The 17,117-nt window shown below is 35.9% G+C and overlaps 1 protein-coding gene across 1 annotated transcript in view; it reads left to right on the forward strand.

Annotated features, from left to right (window-relative positions):
• The window catches only part of PXDN (peroxidasin), a 92,861-nt gene that overhangs the window by 70,738 nt on the left and 5,006 nt on the right, over positions 1-17,117 (forward strand). Inside the window, exons 17-20 of the mRNA XM_057431804.1 lie at positions 3,911-5,414; positions 6,254-6,388; positions 8,726-8,934; positions 16,662-16,782. Coding sequence (XP_057287787.1) covers positions 3,911-5,414; positions 6,254-6,388; positions 8,726-8,934; positions 16,662-16,782 — 1,969 coding nt within the window. The remainder of the gene's footprint in view (positions 1-3,910; positions 5,415-6,253; positions 6,389-8,725; positions 8,935-16,661; positions 16,783-17,117) is intronic.

Raw genomic sequence — 17,117 nt, forward strand, 5'->3', positions numbered from 1 at the left:
CACAAAATCAGGCAATTTTCTGTGATACTGGAAATTCTATTCACAACCAGAGCTTGCTTCTCAGCCCTACAAAATTCATAGAAACCTGTCTTTTAGGGGAAACTTCAATAGTGAAATAAATCTGGTTTCATTTAAATAACCTCAACTTGGACTTTAATACTCGTATTTGTCCTTATTCAGTTTTATTTCTAATAATCAAATTTAAATTAAAGGTGTTAGTTAGCACTTCTCCACTGGGAACAATTGAGAAACTTGACAATTTCCCATTCAGAGACTTTTTAAAATGTAAAATCTTGGAATATCCCAAGAAAAGACCTTGAAGCCAAATTCTCCTCTGCTGAGCCAGACTCTATAACAAGGGGAATGGCTACAAACTGCTGCTTGGGAGGTTCAGATTGAATGTTAGGAAACAGTTTATCACCAGAAGGCCAATGCAGCCCTGGAACAACTTACTCAAATAGGCTGAGGATTCTCAGTCTTTGAAGGGTTGTAAAGCCTGATGGACAGGGATACAGCTGAGCTGATTCAGTGTTGGAGACAGCCTTGATTTAGGCTGGAGCTTGGTCTGGGTAGGAGGTCCCTTCTAATTAATATTTCTATGACTGTATGAAACAACTTCCTTGCAGTTTGAAAAAAAATATAGCTAGTATTATGTGAATTGAACTAGCTATCTTCTAAGCACTAGAAATGCTCATCAGTCAGCCTTTTGGAAAGCAGAGCCAGAGTTTATGCCTGCAGTGCAAGGGGTAATTAAGGGTGAGAGGCTGTCATTTATGGCAGCCTCCATTCTGCTGAGAAAGCCATCCGATCTAATCCATAGATTAGACATTGCATCCCACCTGAACTTCTAAATAGAGAAGCTGAATGTTTTAAGTTGGTAATAAGTGAAGGCCATTCCACCCAAAACATTCAAGGTTGAGTTTTGCTAAAAACTTGATTTCAGAAATGTGTGTGGCTACCAGGGCAACCACAAATATTTATGTAAAGATTGCATGAATCATAGAATCACAGAATCATAGAATAGTTAGGGTTGCAAAGGACCTTAAGATCATCTAGTTCCAACCCTCCTGCCATGGGCAGGGCCCACCTCCCACTAAACCATGTTACCCAAGGCTTTGTCCAACCTGGCCTTGAACACCGCCAGGGATGGAGCATTCACAGCCTCCCTGGGCAATCCATTCCAGTGCCTCACCACCCTAAACAGTAAAGAATTTCTTCCTTATATCTAATCTTAACTTCCCCTGTTTAAGTTTTAGTTCATTGCCCCTTGTCCTGTCACTACAGTCCCTGATGAATAGTCCATCCCCAGCATCCCTATAGTCCCCCTTCAGATACTGGAAGGCTGCTATGAGATCTTCACGCAGCCTTCTCTTCTCCAGGCTGAACAGCCCCAACTTTCTCAGCCTATCTTCATACGGGAGGTATGAATAATAATCATAAAGCAAGAACACCATGATGACTAAAGATGATTTTAACAGGAGTGTTATTATAAAGAAAATATGTTTTCTGGGTGTAGTATTAGAATTAAACTGCCCTAGTAGCCAGCATATTATAATATGTAATCAGTAGTATCTTTAAAAAGCATATTTTGCTCCATTACTCAGTGGCACTTACTGGGTTTGCTCTGTGGTTTGTTTTTCTTTTTCCTGGTCTGTAGCATTCCGTAAAATAATTTACATATGTCTACAAGAACAGGTTAGTTTTGTCTAATGCAAGCAGTAGGTTCTTTAATATCTTTGCTTTGACTTGTAAACCACGCAGACTACATGTAGCCTGAGGCTGAGAAAACATAGATCCTTTGACTGAGCACAGGTCCTGTCCCATCTAAGCAGCTCTGAGCAATCCAGTCCCTTTGAAGGGAAAGATAAAGAGGGGCTGTAGGTGGTCTGTTTGAAATTGCCCTGCATTGTGGAAATTGGCAGAGACCCAATGTGTTTAGCACACATTTATATTGTTGACTGTAGGTGAAGGTCAGAGTCTTTGCAGGCAGACTGGGACTGAGCTCTGCACTAACAGGAACATTTCCCAACTGTGTGCAAGTAGCCTCCACCAGCTTCTTGCAGAAGTGGCATTCAGTTCATATTCTTGAGTAAGTAGATAATAGTGGGAACAGAGTATCAATGTATACTCAAACATTTCCTTTTTGTCTTCTGCCTTTATTCTACTTGTTTGATTTTATTCTTGACTGCAAGCTTTCCAGATCAAGACCCATTGTGTATGATGTCTCCTAGTTAGCAAAAAATACAACTGCATTGCCAAATATTCCACTTCTGGGCTCTCTCCTGGATCCTGGAACCTCACTCATCCATACTGTATATCCATTAATCACTCAAGGTGTGTCTATGCCTTGGGTCAGCAGGTCCCATTTGAAGTGAATCTCCCACTTGTTCCCACTTACTGTGCTTTGGTGTGAGTTGCGGTATGATCTTGAACAGTGTAGGTTCTTTTAAAATTAAGTGAAAATGTGGTACAGGGCAGCATTTAGTCCAGGAGTACAAACCAAAGCTTTTCTGAAGGAAGCCTGCTCCTGTTGCACAATGGATACAGTAGGGATGTCTTTCATAGCATCAAAAATTTCAATCTGCAGGCACATTTCTGTTGTTCTGAACAAGCTGATAATATAGATATAGCTGAAATTCATGACTTTTTTCTTTTTTCCTGTAATGAAACCCAAATGTTTCTAGGAAAAAAATCACTTTTGGAGTGTCTCCTAATAGGCAACATGGACAAGGCGCAGCCTGAATGTTCTGATATTTGCAGTCACCCAGCATAGTACTAGGATGTCTTATGGTCTTCAATCCTTTCACAGGCTGTCATACCAAAGCAGAGATTGTGTAACACAAGCCTTAGTTAGAAGTTACAAAACCATAATTCTAATGAATTACGGTATATATTTGGTACTATTCATTAGGGACTGTAGTGATAGGACAAGGGGTAATGGGTTAAAACTTTTAACAGGGGAAGTTTAGATTGGATATAAGGAGGTAGTTCTTTACTGTAAGGGTGGTGAGGCACTGGTTTGGGTTGTCCAGGGAAGTTGTGAATGCTCCAACCCTGACGGTGCTCAAGGCCAGGTTGTACGAAGTCTTGGGTGATATGGTTTAGTGTGAGGTGTCCCTGCCCATGGCAGGGGGGTTGGAACTTGATGATCTTAAGGTCCTTTCCAACCCTAAATATTCTATGATTCTATATTATTTTTTTATGAACTGAGAAAAAATACAGGAAAACAGTAAGTTTTCCAGAGATGAATGGTGTGAATTGCAGATGAAACCTATGCCAGGTGTTAAATGAGCACCACTTCTCTTTCGAAACTAGTCCTGGATAATGTGAATATGCATTATGCCACACCACTTGCCCTGGAGATTGCCTTACGTTGCCTGTGGTTATTTTCTATTGTGGATTTTTCTTTTTTTTTATATATATATTTTTAAATTATTTTTTCCTTACAGTTCTGCAACTTTCACTGTAACAAAACAACGTTCAGTGAATTATCAAGTCTCAAATGATAAAGTCGAAATTTCTGTAAATGTTACTGACAGTTTTTAAAATGTTTTTACTAACATGGGGAAAAAATCCTATTTGCCTTAATAAGAGGCTTTTATTTCTGGAAAGATCTCTGTTTCTTAAATGACAAAGTAGTAATGAGCGCTTTTTGTGAACATTTTGTAAAAATTGTACTTGAACTGAAATTTTACAAAGTTCCCTCCCAACCTAATAGTGGTTGTTGCTCAAATGACATAATGCTGTAGTACACATATGGGGTTATATTATTGTTCTTTTTAAACAATAGGAATGTTAAATCTGGTAGGAAATGCAAAATAGTAAAATAACATTTCAAATAAATTTTCAATGTGTGGGACACTGAGTCTATAAAAAAATCTTTGACTTTCTCTCTGTCTTCTGGTTTCAGGTTATCACTATAATGATCTTGTATCCCCACAGTACTTGAATCTGATAGCTAATCTCTCAGGATGTACAGCCCATCGACGAGTGAATAACTGCTCAGATATGTGCTTCCACCAGAAGTACAGGACACATGATGGAACATGCAACAACCTTCAGCATCCAATGTGGGGTGCTTCTCTGACAGCCTTTGAACGTCTGTTAAAGTCAGTCTATGAAAATGGATTTAATTTGCCTAGGGGAATTGAACCCAAGAGGCTCTCTAATGGCTACCCACTCCCGATGCCTCGCTTGGTTTCAACTACTCTGATTGGAACAGAAACAATAACTCCTGATGACCAGTACACTCACATGCTTATGCAGTGGGGTCAGTTTCTCGACCATGATCTTGACCTCACAGTGGCTGCCCTAAGTGAGGCCAGGTTTTCAGATGGTCAGCATTGCAGTTCAGTTTGTACAAATGATCCTCCATGCTTTTCAATCATGATACCACCAAATGATCCCAGAGTTCGAAACGGTGCACGCTGCATGTTTTTTGTACGCTCCAGTCCAGTTTGTGGAAGTGGCATGACATCTCTCCTGATGAATTCTGTGTACCCGCGAGAACAGATCAACCAGCTAACTTCGTACATCGATGCATCCAATGTGTATGGCAGTTCAGATCATGAAGCACTAGAAATCAGAGATTTGGCGAGTCAAAGGGGTCTTCTGAGACAGGGCATTGTACAGAGATCTGGAAAGTCCCTTCTTCCATTTGCTACTGGCCCGCCAACTGAATGTATGAGAGATGAAAATGAGAGCCCTATTCCCTGCTTTTTAGCTGGTGATCAGCGTTCTAACGAACAGCTGGGTCTTACCAGCATCCACACGTTGTGGTTTAGAGAACACAACAGAATTGCCACAGAGCTACTGAAACTCAATCCACACTGGGATGGTGACACAATATATCATGAAACACGCAAAATTGTTGGTGCAGAAATGCAACACATAACATTTAGCCACTGGCTACCTAAGATCTTTGGAGAGGTAGGCATGAAGATGCTTGGCGAATATAAGGGTTATGATCCCAGTGTTAATTCTGGCATAACTAATGAGTTTGCAACTGCCGCTTTTAGGTTTGGTCACACACTCATTAATCCTTTTCTGTATCGACTGGATGAAAACTTTGAACCTATTCCACAAGGCCATCTACCTCTTCATAAGGCATTCTTCTCTCCGTTTCGGATTGTAAATGAAGGAGGCATTGATCCACTTCTAAGGGGATTGTTTGGTGTTGCTGGTAAGATGCGTGTCCCATCACAATTACTCAATACAGAATTAACAGAAAGACTCTTCTCCATGGCACGTACTGTGGCTTTAGATCTGGCAGCTATGAATATTCAGAGAGGCAGAGATCATGGAATTCCTCCCTACCATGATTTTAGAGTTTACTGTAATCTTTCTTCAGCTCAGACTTTTGAAGATCTGAAAAATGAAATTAAGAATCCTGAAATCAGGGAGAAACTTAGCAGGTGAGCCTGAGGTGAAGAAAAGCAATCAATTATCTAAATGTGCATGCAAAAATAGTACCTAAATATCTTATCTAAAAGAAAATATTTATTAAGAAAGGGATAAAGGAATTTTTTAAGAAACTTCCATCTATACCAGAAAATAGATATGGAAAATTCCCAAATGCAGGTAATTTCTTCACTTCTACATCTCTGTGAACAATGAGAAGTTAATATATACTGTATGTGTTCAGGAAATGGTTAATTTAAAATGTCTGTTTTTATAGATGCTGTTAAATATGACTGTTAATTCAATGTTAGATCATATTAATGCCAGTCTCATGCCAGTATTTACATGTTTAGTTCCATCTATTCTGTACACTAAAGGAAGTGGGAATATTGTTCACTGTACTTTCATGTGGACATCCTTCCTTACCAGTAATCTGTTCTTCATTAGTTCCAGTGTTTGAAAATAAGTCTTCAGCTACCTGCCATCCTTAGCTTATCTACACAAAACCAAAGACAGAGAATTAATCTTAGCTACAGTAAAATAAAAAGTCTACAGAGAGGCAGGAAAGAGAAGCTATTGAAAAAGAAGCAGTTCCAAGAAATCAAAAGAAAGCTACTAGGAGAAAGGAAATTGTGGGGTGGACTTGCAGATACCTATGATATTACTCATATCCAATTTACATTGCAGGATTTCTTGTGTGTACACCCACAGGTTGTTCACAAATGTTGTAGCATTATCACTGTCATTTTTACTGTGCGTTGTTCATGTCTCTTGCCCTTAGTTTTACCATGTAGTGGTTATTTTGTAAATGTAAAATATTTGTTATTAAATATTTGTGATTTTCTATTTGTAGGTTGTATGGTTCCCCACTGAACATAGATCTATTTCCAGCTCTAATGGTAGAAGACTTAATTCCAGGGAGCCGACTAGGGCCAACTTTGATGTGTCTGTTAAGCATACAGTTTAGGCGTATTCGAAATGGAGACAGGTAAATTGAATTACCATGGAAATCAACACTGGTTTTAAACTGAGGGTGCTAAATAACATTTGCAATGTCTTGTTTCCAAACCAAACTGCATTTTATTTTGATTTATGTATATATAAATTTCATTTTAATACATAATTAATAAATGAAGAATACAGGTTTAAAACATTTTTAGATTTATTTATTTTAAAAAACTGTTATTTTTTATGGTGAATCTGTCATACCGATCTGCAAAAAGCACCACAGCCAACACATGCCAAGTTTCTTTTGCCCGTTATTCAAGTCACTTATCTTCCTGAAAAGTGTTTTTTTCTCATATCTTTGTTATTTATTTTATTGGCAAAGAAATTATGCTGTTGAGACACTTTTACTTTTTGTGTTACTTTAGAAAAGTATCTATCACAGTGTATAACTGAAGTATATATGTTTCATATGTACCAAAAGTGCACCAGTATGTGCACCAAAGGAGATTCAAAAGCAGGAGGTTATCCCAGAGAACATAATTTGATAGTTGTTCTTAAAGTATTTTGCATGCACATTATGAGGAATTTCTTATTTATTGTTTCTACAGTACCTGAAATAAGAAAATAGTCATTGCTATTGTTACAGCAGCCAGATTTCCTTTGCATATTTTCAGAACACTTGTCCAGAATCTGAAAATCAACATTTCCTTCATTTTAACATAATTTGTGACCTCAGATCTTGGATCTTGCATGGCATGAGGATAGAAAGAGTTATGCTGATTAGTCCCATCCATAATGAAAGGGAAACAGAGGAAGAATTAGGAAATAGGATTTGATTCACTTTATCTAATGTTATTTGCTTTATACGAGCCATAAAGTTGCTACTTAAAATAGTATAAAGGCTTTTTTTTTTCTCTAATCAATAACAGAAGCCTTTTTGTACGCTTTTTTAAAAAATCAGCTTTCTTACATAAAATCTGCTTAAAAGTTAAGCTGTGAAACATAAAGCTCTCATGCTTGAAGGCAGAGGGACTAAAAGGAGAAATATATGCAGTATGAACTCCAGATGCTGGAGACAAGTACCTCCTATTTGTGTCACAAAAGGGTAATTATACTGGTTTGGGTTTTTTCATTTCCTTTTCTGAAACGATATTTACAAACTGTAGGGAAACATTGAGTATTGAAGAAATGTGATTCTGCTGTCCAAAGAATACAAATGTTTTGAAGCAACATGCCAGCAAATAGTAAAATATTATTAGACATAATGAAAGCAACTTGCACTTCTTTGAAAAGCCTTTATAGTAAGCAGAGGATCAAAGCTGCCAGCTTTGTTTGCAAAACAAATGTGCCTGTGCGAGGAAAAGGAGTGATGTTTGAAGGGAGCCTAACTTCATGTCAGGCTGGAAATTTCAGAATCTGTTTTCTGATCCTAGTACATAGAAATTCATTAGGCATTGTCCAATGCCTCATGAAAATAATAAGTTGGTAGAACTTACTGATGATTCTTAGTATAATTTTTTATTAGTTTTTTATAAATTTTGAAAAGCCTCCTACTTATTTTTGGTATAGGTTGGAAAAGTATCAATATGGAATTATAACTAAAGTTTTGTGAGATGTAAACAATATCACAGTGAACAATTCTTATATGTTAAAAAATATACAATGGAATTTTTTTTTCAAATCCTGGACAGTAATTTAAAACATATTATTGCCCAAAGGCTGGCTTCTTTTTCATAGTAATGTATTATTTATATTTTCTATTGGTAACAGGCTTTTAGCCCTTTATGTATGATATATAAATTACTGAAAACCACAGTGTTTCCTTCTTGAATGTAATGAGTTAACTGAGCATATGCTCAGTTATTAATAAGTCCCTGAATTAGTATAGTTATTAAAATAGTTTTACAGAAAAAAATATCCTTAGTAAACTAAACAATCTTACTTATCATGATAACAAATTAAGTCTAGATTGACCATTCTTCTAATCTCAGATATTCTGTCAATTTTTTTTCATATCCATAAGAAAGTTACCTGGAGATAGAAATCTATCTCTACCTAAAAAAATCTTACACTTAGTAGTCTAGCTTCATTCTAGATGTCCAAAGATACTCAAAACATTGAAATGGGACTAGAACAGAAATCAAGGGATTTGTTGAGGACTTTGTCACTTTCAGAGTGTCAACATGACATCAACTAGGGGTGAAGTGACACCAAACACTTACACTGTGGCATCTGGATCACTCCCTCAGATACGATGTAAAGATGAGAACAGGATTTATGGAATAATTAATATTCTAAATACACTATTGCAATATCTTTGGCAAACTGTATGTTTTGTTTTTTCACTAGCAAACTTGTCTTTTCTGTGAGATTACAGGTTATGGTATGAGAACCCAGGTGTGTTTACACCTGCTCAGCTCACTCAGCTCAAGCAGACATCTCTTGCCAGAGTTTTGTGTGACAATGGAGACAACATAACCAGGGTACAACATGATGTCTTTAAGGTGGCTGAATTCCCACATGGATATAGTAGCTGTGAAGATATTCCTAAACTGGACCTCAGGATGTGGCAAGATTGCTGTGAAGGTCTGTATAAGGCGGATTTGCGTGTATTAATGTGAGCATTGTTTAACATCTGTTCATTTTATTTTAAGAAGATATTTGACTTGTTCAGTTTTTAAGATGTTACAAACTGAAATCTGGACCCCAGCCTTTGTTAAGAGAGCAGTCATTCCACATATTAAATAGACACATTCTAAACATAGCAGAGATTTGAGCATTGCATGTGTTTTCTTCTGTGGATAAGTATTCTTGTTCATTGACATCTCCTTAGAAAGTTAAGACAGTTTTTAATTTCTCCTACTGCTGATTGTCTTCAGTTTACTACTGCTGAATAGGCTATTCAATATTCTGTCAAAAGATATGCATGAATAAAGAACCAGTAGATTGTATTTTTAAGAGGTTACACTCTTCCACTAGTGTCCTTTTAACTTTTGATAAGATATAATTGTGTCTGATGGCAAGTCTCCTTTAGTGATATAGCTCAGAATTAAGGCAGTAGGTAAAAGGTAAACTGACTGAGGTTGCCCTTTCAACCTGGTACAGATACAGTAATTACTGAGGAAGGACTCCAACTAGCATGACTTTACCATGAGAAGAAACTTAGGTATCATTAAGAAAGGAAAAAGTAGATAGAGATTTACTGTTCAAAGATACTGCACAATTTCTATTTTAAGCTGACTGCTGTATTGGCTTGTCCAGTAAACAATTCTTTAAATAATAAATCACTCTCTAAGTATATTCTTCCTTGGGAGACTTGGTTCAAAACAGTTACCTGTGTGAGACTAGAAGAAATAAATGAAATCTTGTATAATTTCCCTCTGAAATAATTTTATTCAGGTCTCTAATTTTTTTCTCTTAAGTTATTCAGATTTTTTAAAATAGTATTTTCCACATTTGCCATTCCAAATGAATGAAAATAGCTTATAAAACTCTAGATATGGTTAATGCATTGCAATTTTAATGCAAAGTCTTCCAGAATCTCATCAATATATATATATACCAAAAGCATTGAGAGAGAATAAATTTTCTCTCTCTAAATGCTTTACCATAAACAAATAAATCTTACTCTATCAGTCAGATAAGTTCACTTTAGTATGGTTCACAAAGCTTGACAGACAGTTTCACAAATACACTAATTATATCAATTTGAAAAATTGTAAATCTCTTCTGAGAAATTGTATGTTGATTCTTTAAGTATTAGGTTATCACTTAGCCTTCTAGAGCAGATGTTATCTTTGGAAAGTCTTTACAGTATTCAGCCATTCAACAACCTATCTTGTATTTTCATTCAAGAATGTTACTACCAGATAATACTACTGGATGCAGTACAGTTAGACAACTGAAAAGCAAAAGAAAGGGCAAATAACTGGTATTCTTTAAAAAGAAAAGCCCATCTGTATCCCCTTCTTCTGAACTCTGCTGAAGTCTGTGTGGAGGTTAATGAATTAAAAATGAAGTATGCGTAGCTTGCATTGCTTTCTTATGTGGGTGAATGGGTGTGATGCTTTCTGTGGAAGTCCAAGTTTAATCAATTAATTAAAAAAAATTAATTCTGTGACACTAGGAACTCATCACTACCCTGAAGTGTAGTGGGCATACACAGCATACAATCAAGAACAGCATTTACTTTACGCTAAATACGTTCTGGGGTTTGCTTCTTTGAATTTATTATTGTTTATTTTTTAAAGGAAGAAAAGTTAAACCATTCTACACATTTAAGATACTTCTGTTTATAATTAAAATTATCCTAAGTTAAAATTTAGAATACAGAATACTGTTCATTGCGCTTTGTGTATGTTTAGTAAGTGACCCATATGTTCAGCTGTTTTAGCTTGGTTAAAAAACACATCTGTTTTTGTTATCCTTCCTGTTTTGTTCAAGTCAAAATACTTTTCCTTATGCAGAACAGAAAAACTTCTTAGTTACAAAAATCTGCTTCTTAGATTTTTTGAGTAAACCTTATTTCTTATAAAGTAGAGCATTTTTCCTTTTATAATAACAATATGAGGTTACCTTTAGAATTCAGTTAAAGAATCATGTAACAGAATTGCTAGTTTATGGTGGGAAAAAGGGGGTCTACTGAACTATACAATTTTTTCTGGTTTCCTTTGCTTTTTACCTTTCTTTGTGTGGTCAGAGATGGTGAAGGAATTATTGCAGATTTACAGTGGCTCTTTATTTGAGCAAAGAGCATCCAAGCTTCAGATTTGCCAAGCAAGAAATTTTTGAAAGGAACCACGTTTTTTGTTTTGGTGGGTTTGTTTGTTTGTTCGTTAGTTTTTTTTAAAGTACTGAGTGTATGCTTCTGTGATTACTGTTACTGACTTTATAGCTTATTCTGATTCCAAAACACAGAAATGATAAATCTCTTTTCCCTCAAACATAAACATACTGTTATGGTTATACCAAATATTTTAGTGAGATTAATTATGTAAAAAATCTCTAATCAGGTGCAAGGACATATCGGTTGAAATGTGAACACATTTTTTACTCCAAATATGTAAATTTGAAATGTCTTCCATCATGAGTTTGTTTTTTGTTTTTTTTTTTTATTAAAATTAAAAATTTCTTTAGCTTTTTATTTTATGTCAAACAATGAACCAGGAGGAAGTAATTCAGACAAGCTGCAAGTCATCCTCACACACAGAAACTGATTTAGGAAGATGATTTTTCTTAACTGGTTCTCAGCAACCAACTTATGTCTTGTCTCAAGTAGTCTTATTTCATGTATAACTCAGGAAAATGCCATTATATGAATTATGATTAGAAGTGTTTAAATTCTACTTAATTTCATTAGGAGATTTAGGACACGTTCTCAAAGTGCACTTAGATCTGGTCTTCCAGTAGGGTAGATCTATATTTATGAACTCTTGCATTTTAAGACCAGACCAGGAATTATGGCATCTGTTGCTCCTATGTTTGACCACGTTAATCCATTCAATTTAAGCATTGCTTCTAGAAAGCCATCAACTATTTGTTTTAACGACTGTGGTTTATTCTAATTTAGAAATTGTCTGGCTTTTACTTCTAGTATTATATCTTGCTACATGCTTCTTATTATGGCCTTTTATCTTCACTGAAAAGACTAAACAACATTGAGCTGAGCACTAAATGCTGTGGGAGACTAGCAATTTCAAATGCTAATGGCAGTCTCAGTGTGAGACTGAAAGATCTTTCATGATAATGGAAATTTTTTACCAAAACTCTTCAAAATACCAAAATGATGCAATTTATGCCTGAACATGTTTTCTCTTTACACAGATCTTGTGGTTTGCTTCTGTCATATCATATTTATTTGTTGCTTTCTACATTCAAATATATATTTTTACATTTAAATTTATATTTAAAGACAGTATCTATTAGCTTAATAACAATTGAGACTACGCCTGACTGCTAAAATAATGTTCCATGGTCTGTAATTTTGAGTATTACGTCTTTTTCTTTCTTGGAATAGGAGTACATTTAATACAGTCCAGCATTTCTGTATGATTACAAGTTTTATTGAGAGAAACAGTATTTTTATTTATATTTCTTCAAAACCAAGACTGTTCTATCTTTTTCAGGTATCCATGATCATTAAAATGCAGTTCTAATTCATAAATTGAAAATAAGGAGACTTAATGTATGGCATTACTTTGTCATTGCTACCAGAGTTCTCACGTTAGTAGTTGCCATACCCAGTGAAAAGTGACAGGGAAACAACAGGCTGTCATTCACCGTATTTAAACGCAGACTCCTGAATGAGTCCCTAGAATCGAGATCCCAGCCTGTCAAGCTCCCATTGCAGGACAGTTCAGGCTGCAATTTCTTCCTGTGTTGGTGTCTCTTGACTGTAAAAGAAACATGGATAGGGAAATGTTCTAATGGAAGTGTCTCAGCGATTTCTTCAAAACTAAGTAGTTGGAATATTTCCTTCTTCCCTGCGGACTGTTACTGCCTTTCTAAAGACAATGATACCTTCACAGGCTAAGGGGCAGGTCAGTTCCTAGCATCCTTACTTTACAAATTTCCAAATTTGCATGGATTTTCACTCTGAAATTATTTTTTCCTCACTGATATTTGATATTTATATTCCAAAAGATGCGTGGTTTTGATCTGCACAGTTTTCTAACTAGTCCTGTTTAACTTTACAGCTGGGGTAGTTGGATTTGCTTTGGTTTAGTGTGAAGAACCTAATGGTGGTTCATTATATTCCTGCAGGCCATCCAAAACCTATTTAGATCATAAAGACCTGATATTTTTTAGATACCTTTAGGCTATCATTAGCCATAGAGTAACAATTTATATTGTTGTGTTATGTAAATTATCTTGATATTTGCTTTCCCAACCATGTCTGAGTCCTCTAGTTTTTGAAAGCATCAGTCTGTGAGCTTTGAGATCAACTACAGAGAACATCCTTGTTATTATAGCTCCCCAGTACACCAGCTGGGAGATGACAGTCTGGGTTTTCACTTTTATCTTCTGCCTTCTATAGCATTACTTTTGTCCAGATGTTTAAATAATGCTTATGCAAAATGCATCTGTTCCAATCTGAACAGACTGCTGTTAGAATTTTAGACCAACGTACTACATTTTTTGCTGCTATTTAATTTATCATTTGTTTAAAAGTCTTATTCAACAGGAAAATTAAGAGGTGCACTGTGATGTGTAAGGATGTGGCCTGTCCAGCAATAACAAAACCAGCTTTTTTGAGTTAGGGCATCATTTGGGTGAAGAGTCTTTCCTATGTTGTGTTATTTTTAAATAGCTGCTTTGTGAAAACATCTACTCAAAAAATGTTCTGACATTTCAGATATTCAGTCTTTCTCCTCCCTTTTACTGCTCCCACTGGCGTGACTAGGAGTTCTCAGATACTTGCAAATGCTTACAGTAGCAACAACTTAATTCACTACAACAAATGTCAGAGAATGAAGTGTTATCAAATAGAAGCAATGGTTACAATATATGTGCTTTTCTTCACATTAACTTAGTCTCTAAAGTTGTTTTGATGTAATCTGCTGTTGGATTCATTCTCCTTGACCTGAAATGTGAGAAGTGATTCAAAATTAAGAGTGATCAATACTTCTAATTGTCAGGAAGTTTTCTATCCAGTCTATATTTTAGGTCCATTTTTAAAACATTCTGGAAAACAGGTTTTTCTGCAGATGTGAACATGGCTTCCACATACACATGGATTATCTTGATGCTTGCAGTGTAATACTTAGCTTCTGGAGGAAAGCATTGCCCATAAAGGAAAAAGAATTCTCAGATTGCTTTTAAACATTCAGCTTTTCTGCAGAAAATGCTTTACTGGACTGGGTTGAGCTAATTCGGGGAAACTAAGTAGGCTGAAAAAAGCAGAATGTTAGTCTCATTTTTGTCACCTACTATTACTGCTACAAGGTACTCTTCATTTAAAAATGAAGACAGAGAGAAATTTCTTGATTCAAGCTTTCTCAAAGCTGGAACATTCTGCCCTGTACCTCTCAGTATGAGAATCCTCTTCATCACGCATGAAACAGAAAGCAAGAAAAACAGTTGCTCATTTGACAAATTGATGTATTTGAGTTTAGAAAACTATAGAAAAGTCAGGTCTGTGAACCTGAAGCTGCCACTGGACATATGGTTCTCATATTTACCAGTCTAAGGTGATAAAACCTTCCCAGAATTTCGGACCTTTGTTTCTAAAACCTAACCTAGGAATGAAAAAACAACAAGCCATTGTGTTATTGTAAAAAAAAAAAAAAAATTAAAAAAACCTGTATTTTGCAAGATGACTTTAGCAGTCATTAAACAAAAGCGGATAACAGGAACCTTTCACAGATTGCTTCCAAGAGAAACTAGTATTTCTGTGGCACTCGGGAAACACTTTAAGCAGGAGATTGCTTTAAGAAAGAAAATTCCTCTGACTAAAACTAGTTCTTTCTCCAGTGGCCCTTCAGAGTATGACCCCTTTTCTCACCATACTAAATTTAGAAGTGTCTAAGGGTGATCAAAAAGTCTTTGTGCCAAGCATCTTACAGACACAGCAGTCTGTTCCCGTCTGAAAGAGCTTAATTTCTGAGTGGGCTGCAAGAAGATTGTGTGAGAAACAGCAGAACACACAAGAAGATCGAACAACATGTTGGCAGTAAATATCATCTAGTTCTTTGGTGGTGCTGTTATTATAGAAGGAAGGTAATAAATTTACTCAAGAATGGGACAAGCTCCAAGGAAAGAAAAGGGAAAGAGAATTTGGGATAAATTGTGTTCAACACTTTATGCTTCATCCCTGGGAGTGTTCAAGACCAGGTTGGACAAAGCCTTGGCTGACATGGTTTAGTGTGAGGTGTCCCTGCCCATGGCAGGGGGATTGGAACTAAACGTTGTTAAGGTCCTTTCCAACCCTCCTCTATTCTATGATTCTATGATTAACAATGATCTCTAGATATTGATTTTGAACTGAAAATCAATCAGTACTTTTTGTCAGCCTTCCCTCACCCCATCTTTATCTATATTAAACTATGGACAAACTAAGATTTTCCTAACAGGGAAATTTTAATAATCTAATTTAAATTTAAATCATATACAATGAAAAAAATCCAGTGTACTTATTTTGTGTGCTCACAGGGCAACTTTACATTTGTTTCTTGAATTGCCCAGTTCATCAGTGTTTTGAGGCTCTTATTGACTTGGAATTTGTGCAGTAATTTGTGTTAATATGTTAGGTTTTTAATCTAGCTACTGCTAAATTCCTGAAAAATACTTTATAAAGTGTTACTGGCTTTCTGAATAAATTTGTTCTAGTGCAAGTTAAGAGAAACATTAGGGAAAATTTCTTCTTCCCCTGTTCAGTTACTTTCATGGCGACTTTGCTGAGATACGTCTATGGGATTCTGTATTTCAGCTTTCCCTTCTGTTTTCTTAGCAGACACTTTGCTTCGAACAATTGAACATGCTGTTGGTTCCTGCTGCAGCTTGGCCCATTATAACTTTCTGTTTTAAAGCTTTTGTGATCAGAAATGGGAAAACCTTCTGGTTTTTCATTGTCTCCTCTCCAAAGTGCTGTTCCAGTTTTTCTTTGTTTTGCTTTTCTTTTTTAAATGGGACTCCTTCCAAATACTCACTGTGTTTGGAAAGCTAAATAAAGTGAACTGAAGGAAAGACATGCCTCATCCCATGAAGACATCCTCTTAGGATCTTAGAAGATTTCTCAGGCTTGAGGTTTTTACTCCACGTTGGAAAATTTCTTAGGGTCTAAACAATTCGTGATACCTACAAGTCCTCAAATTTGGAAATGGGGCTGGTCAACTGGTAAAGTGTGTCTGCAAATGTTCTCCAGGATTTAATTAAGAATTCTCTTTCAAATGCCAAAAATAACAAATAATAATGCCTGGAATAAGTGAGGAAGGAACAGGCTGGTATTTTTGTCATTGTTTTCCTCCATATGTAACTACCCATTCCAAAAGCAGAAAATAATTAAAAAACAAAAGAGTGGAAATTTCAGAAGTAAAAAGAATATTTAAAGTAGCAGCAGTGGTCTTCTGAAAATAATCTTTATTTCTTTGTTTCATACCAAATAGCTTGTCTATGAATAATCAAATTCTCTGCATCCAGTTGCCTTAAAAGTCGTATTGATGAGACATATTTGACTGCCATCAAACGGATTCCAGAGGGATCAGCCTGAATGTATGAATTGCCTTAGCCAATTCAGAAGACACTCTAAAACCATATTAATATAACTGCTGAATTATACTGTACTTTGAAATGTGTCCTTTCTTGTCTAATTTCAGACTGTAGAACTAGAGGACAGTTTAATGCATTTTCTTATCACTTTCGGGGAAGACGTTCTCTTGATTACAGCTTTCAAGAGGACAAGCCCTTGAAGAAAATGAAAATTTCCAAAACAGGAAGGTGAGATTTTTTATATTTTTATTTTTTAAGAAGAAACTGAGTGATTTCTTTGTCAGTGCATATCATTTTTTTCCCAGTGTCTTCTTTCTCAAGTTTGATTGATGTATTTCATTTTTACATTTCTGCATATCTGCTAACAGTAAACCACTTCTCTTTCTTTCAAGCTCAAATTTCTGTAAGACCCGTTGTGAGTAACACAGTACAGTGCTTTTGTTCTTCCTGTGCTTTTCATGAAAAAACTCAGTAATGAAGTATAATTTGGGGGATTTGGAATGCTGCATTCCTAGTAACTAAACTAAATTATTTCCTCTATTTCTTGGAGCTGCTAAGTGCTC

Source organism: Pezoporus wallicus, unplaced genomic scaffold (assembly GCF_028554395.1).
Source record: "Pezoporus wallicus isolate ANWC-B61680 ecotype Strahan unplaced genomic scaffold, APGP_CSIRO_Pwel_v1 contig_161, whole genome shotgun sequence".
Taxonomy (NCBI): domain Eukaryota; kingdom Metazoa; phylum Chordata; class Aves; order Psittaciformes; family Psittacidae; genus Pezoporus; species Pezoporus wallicus.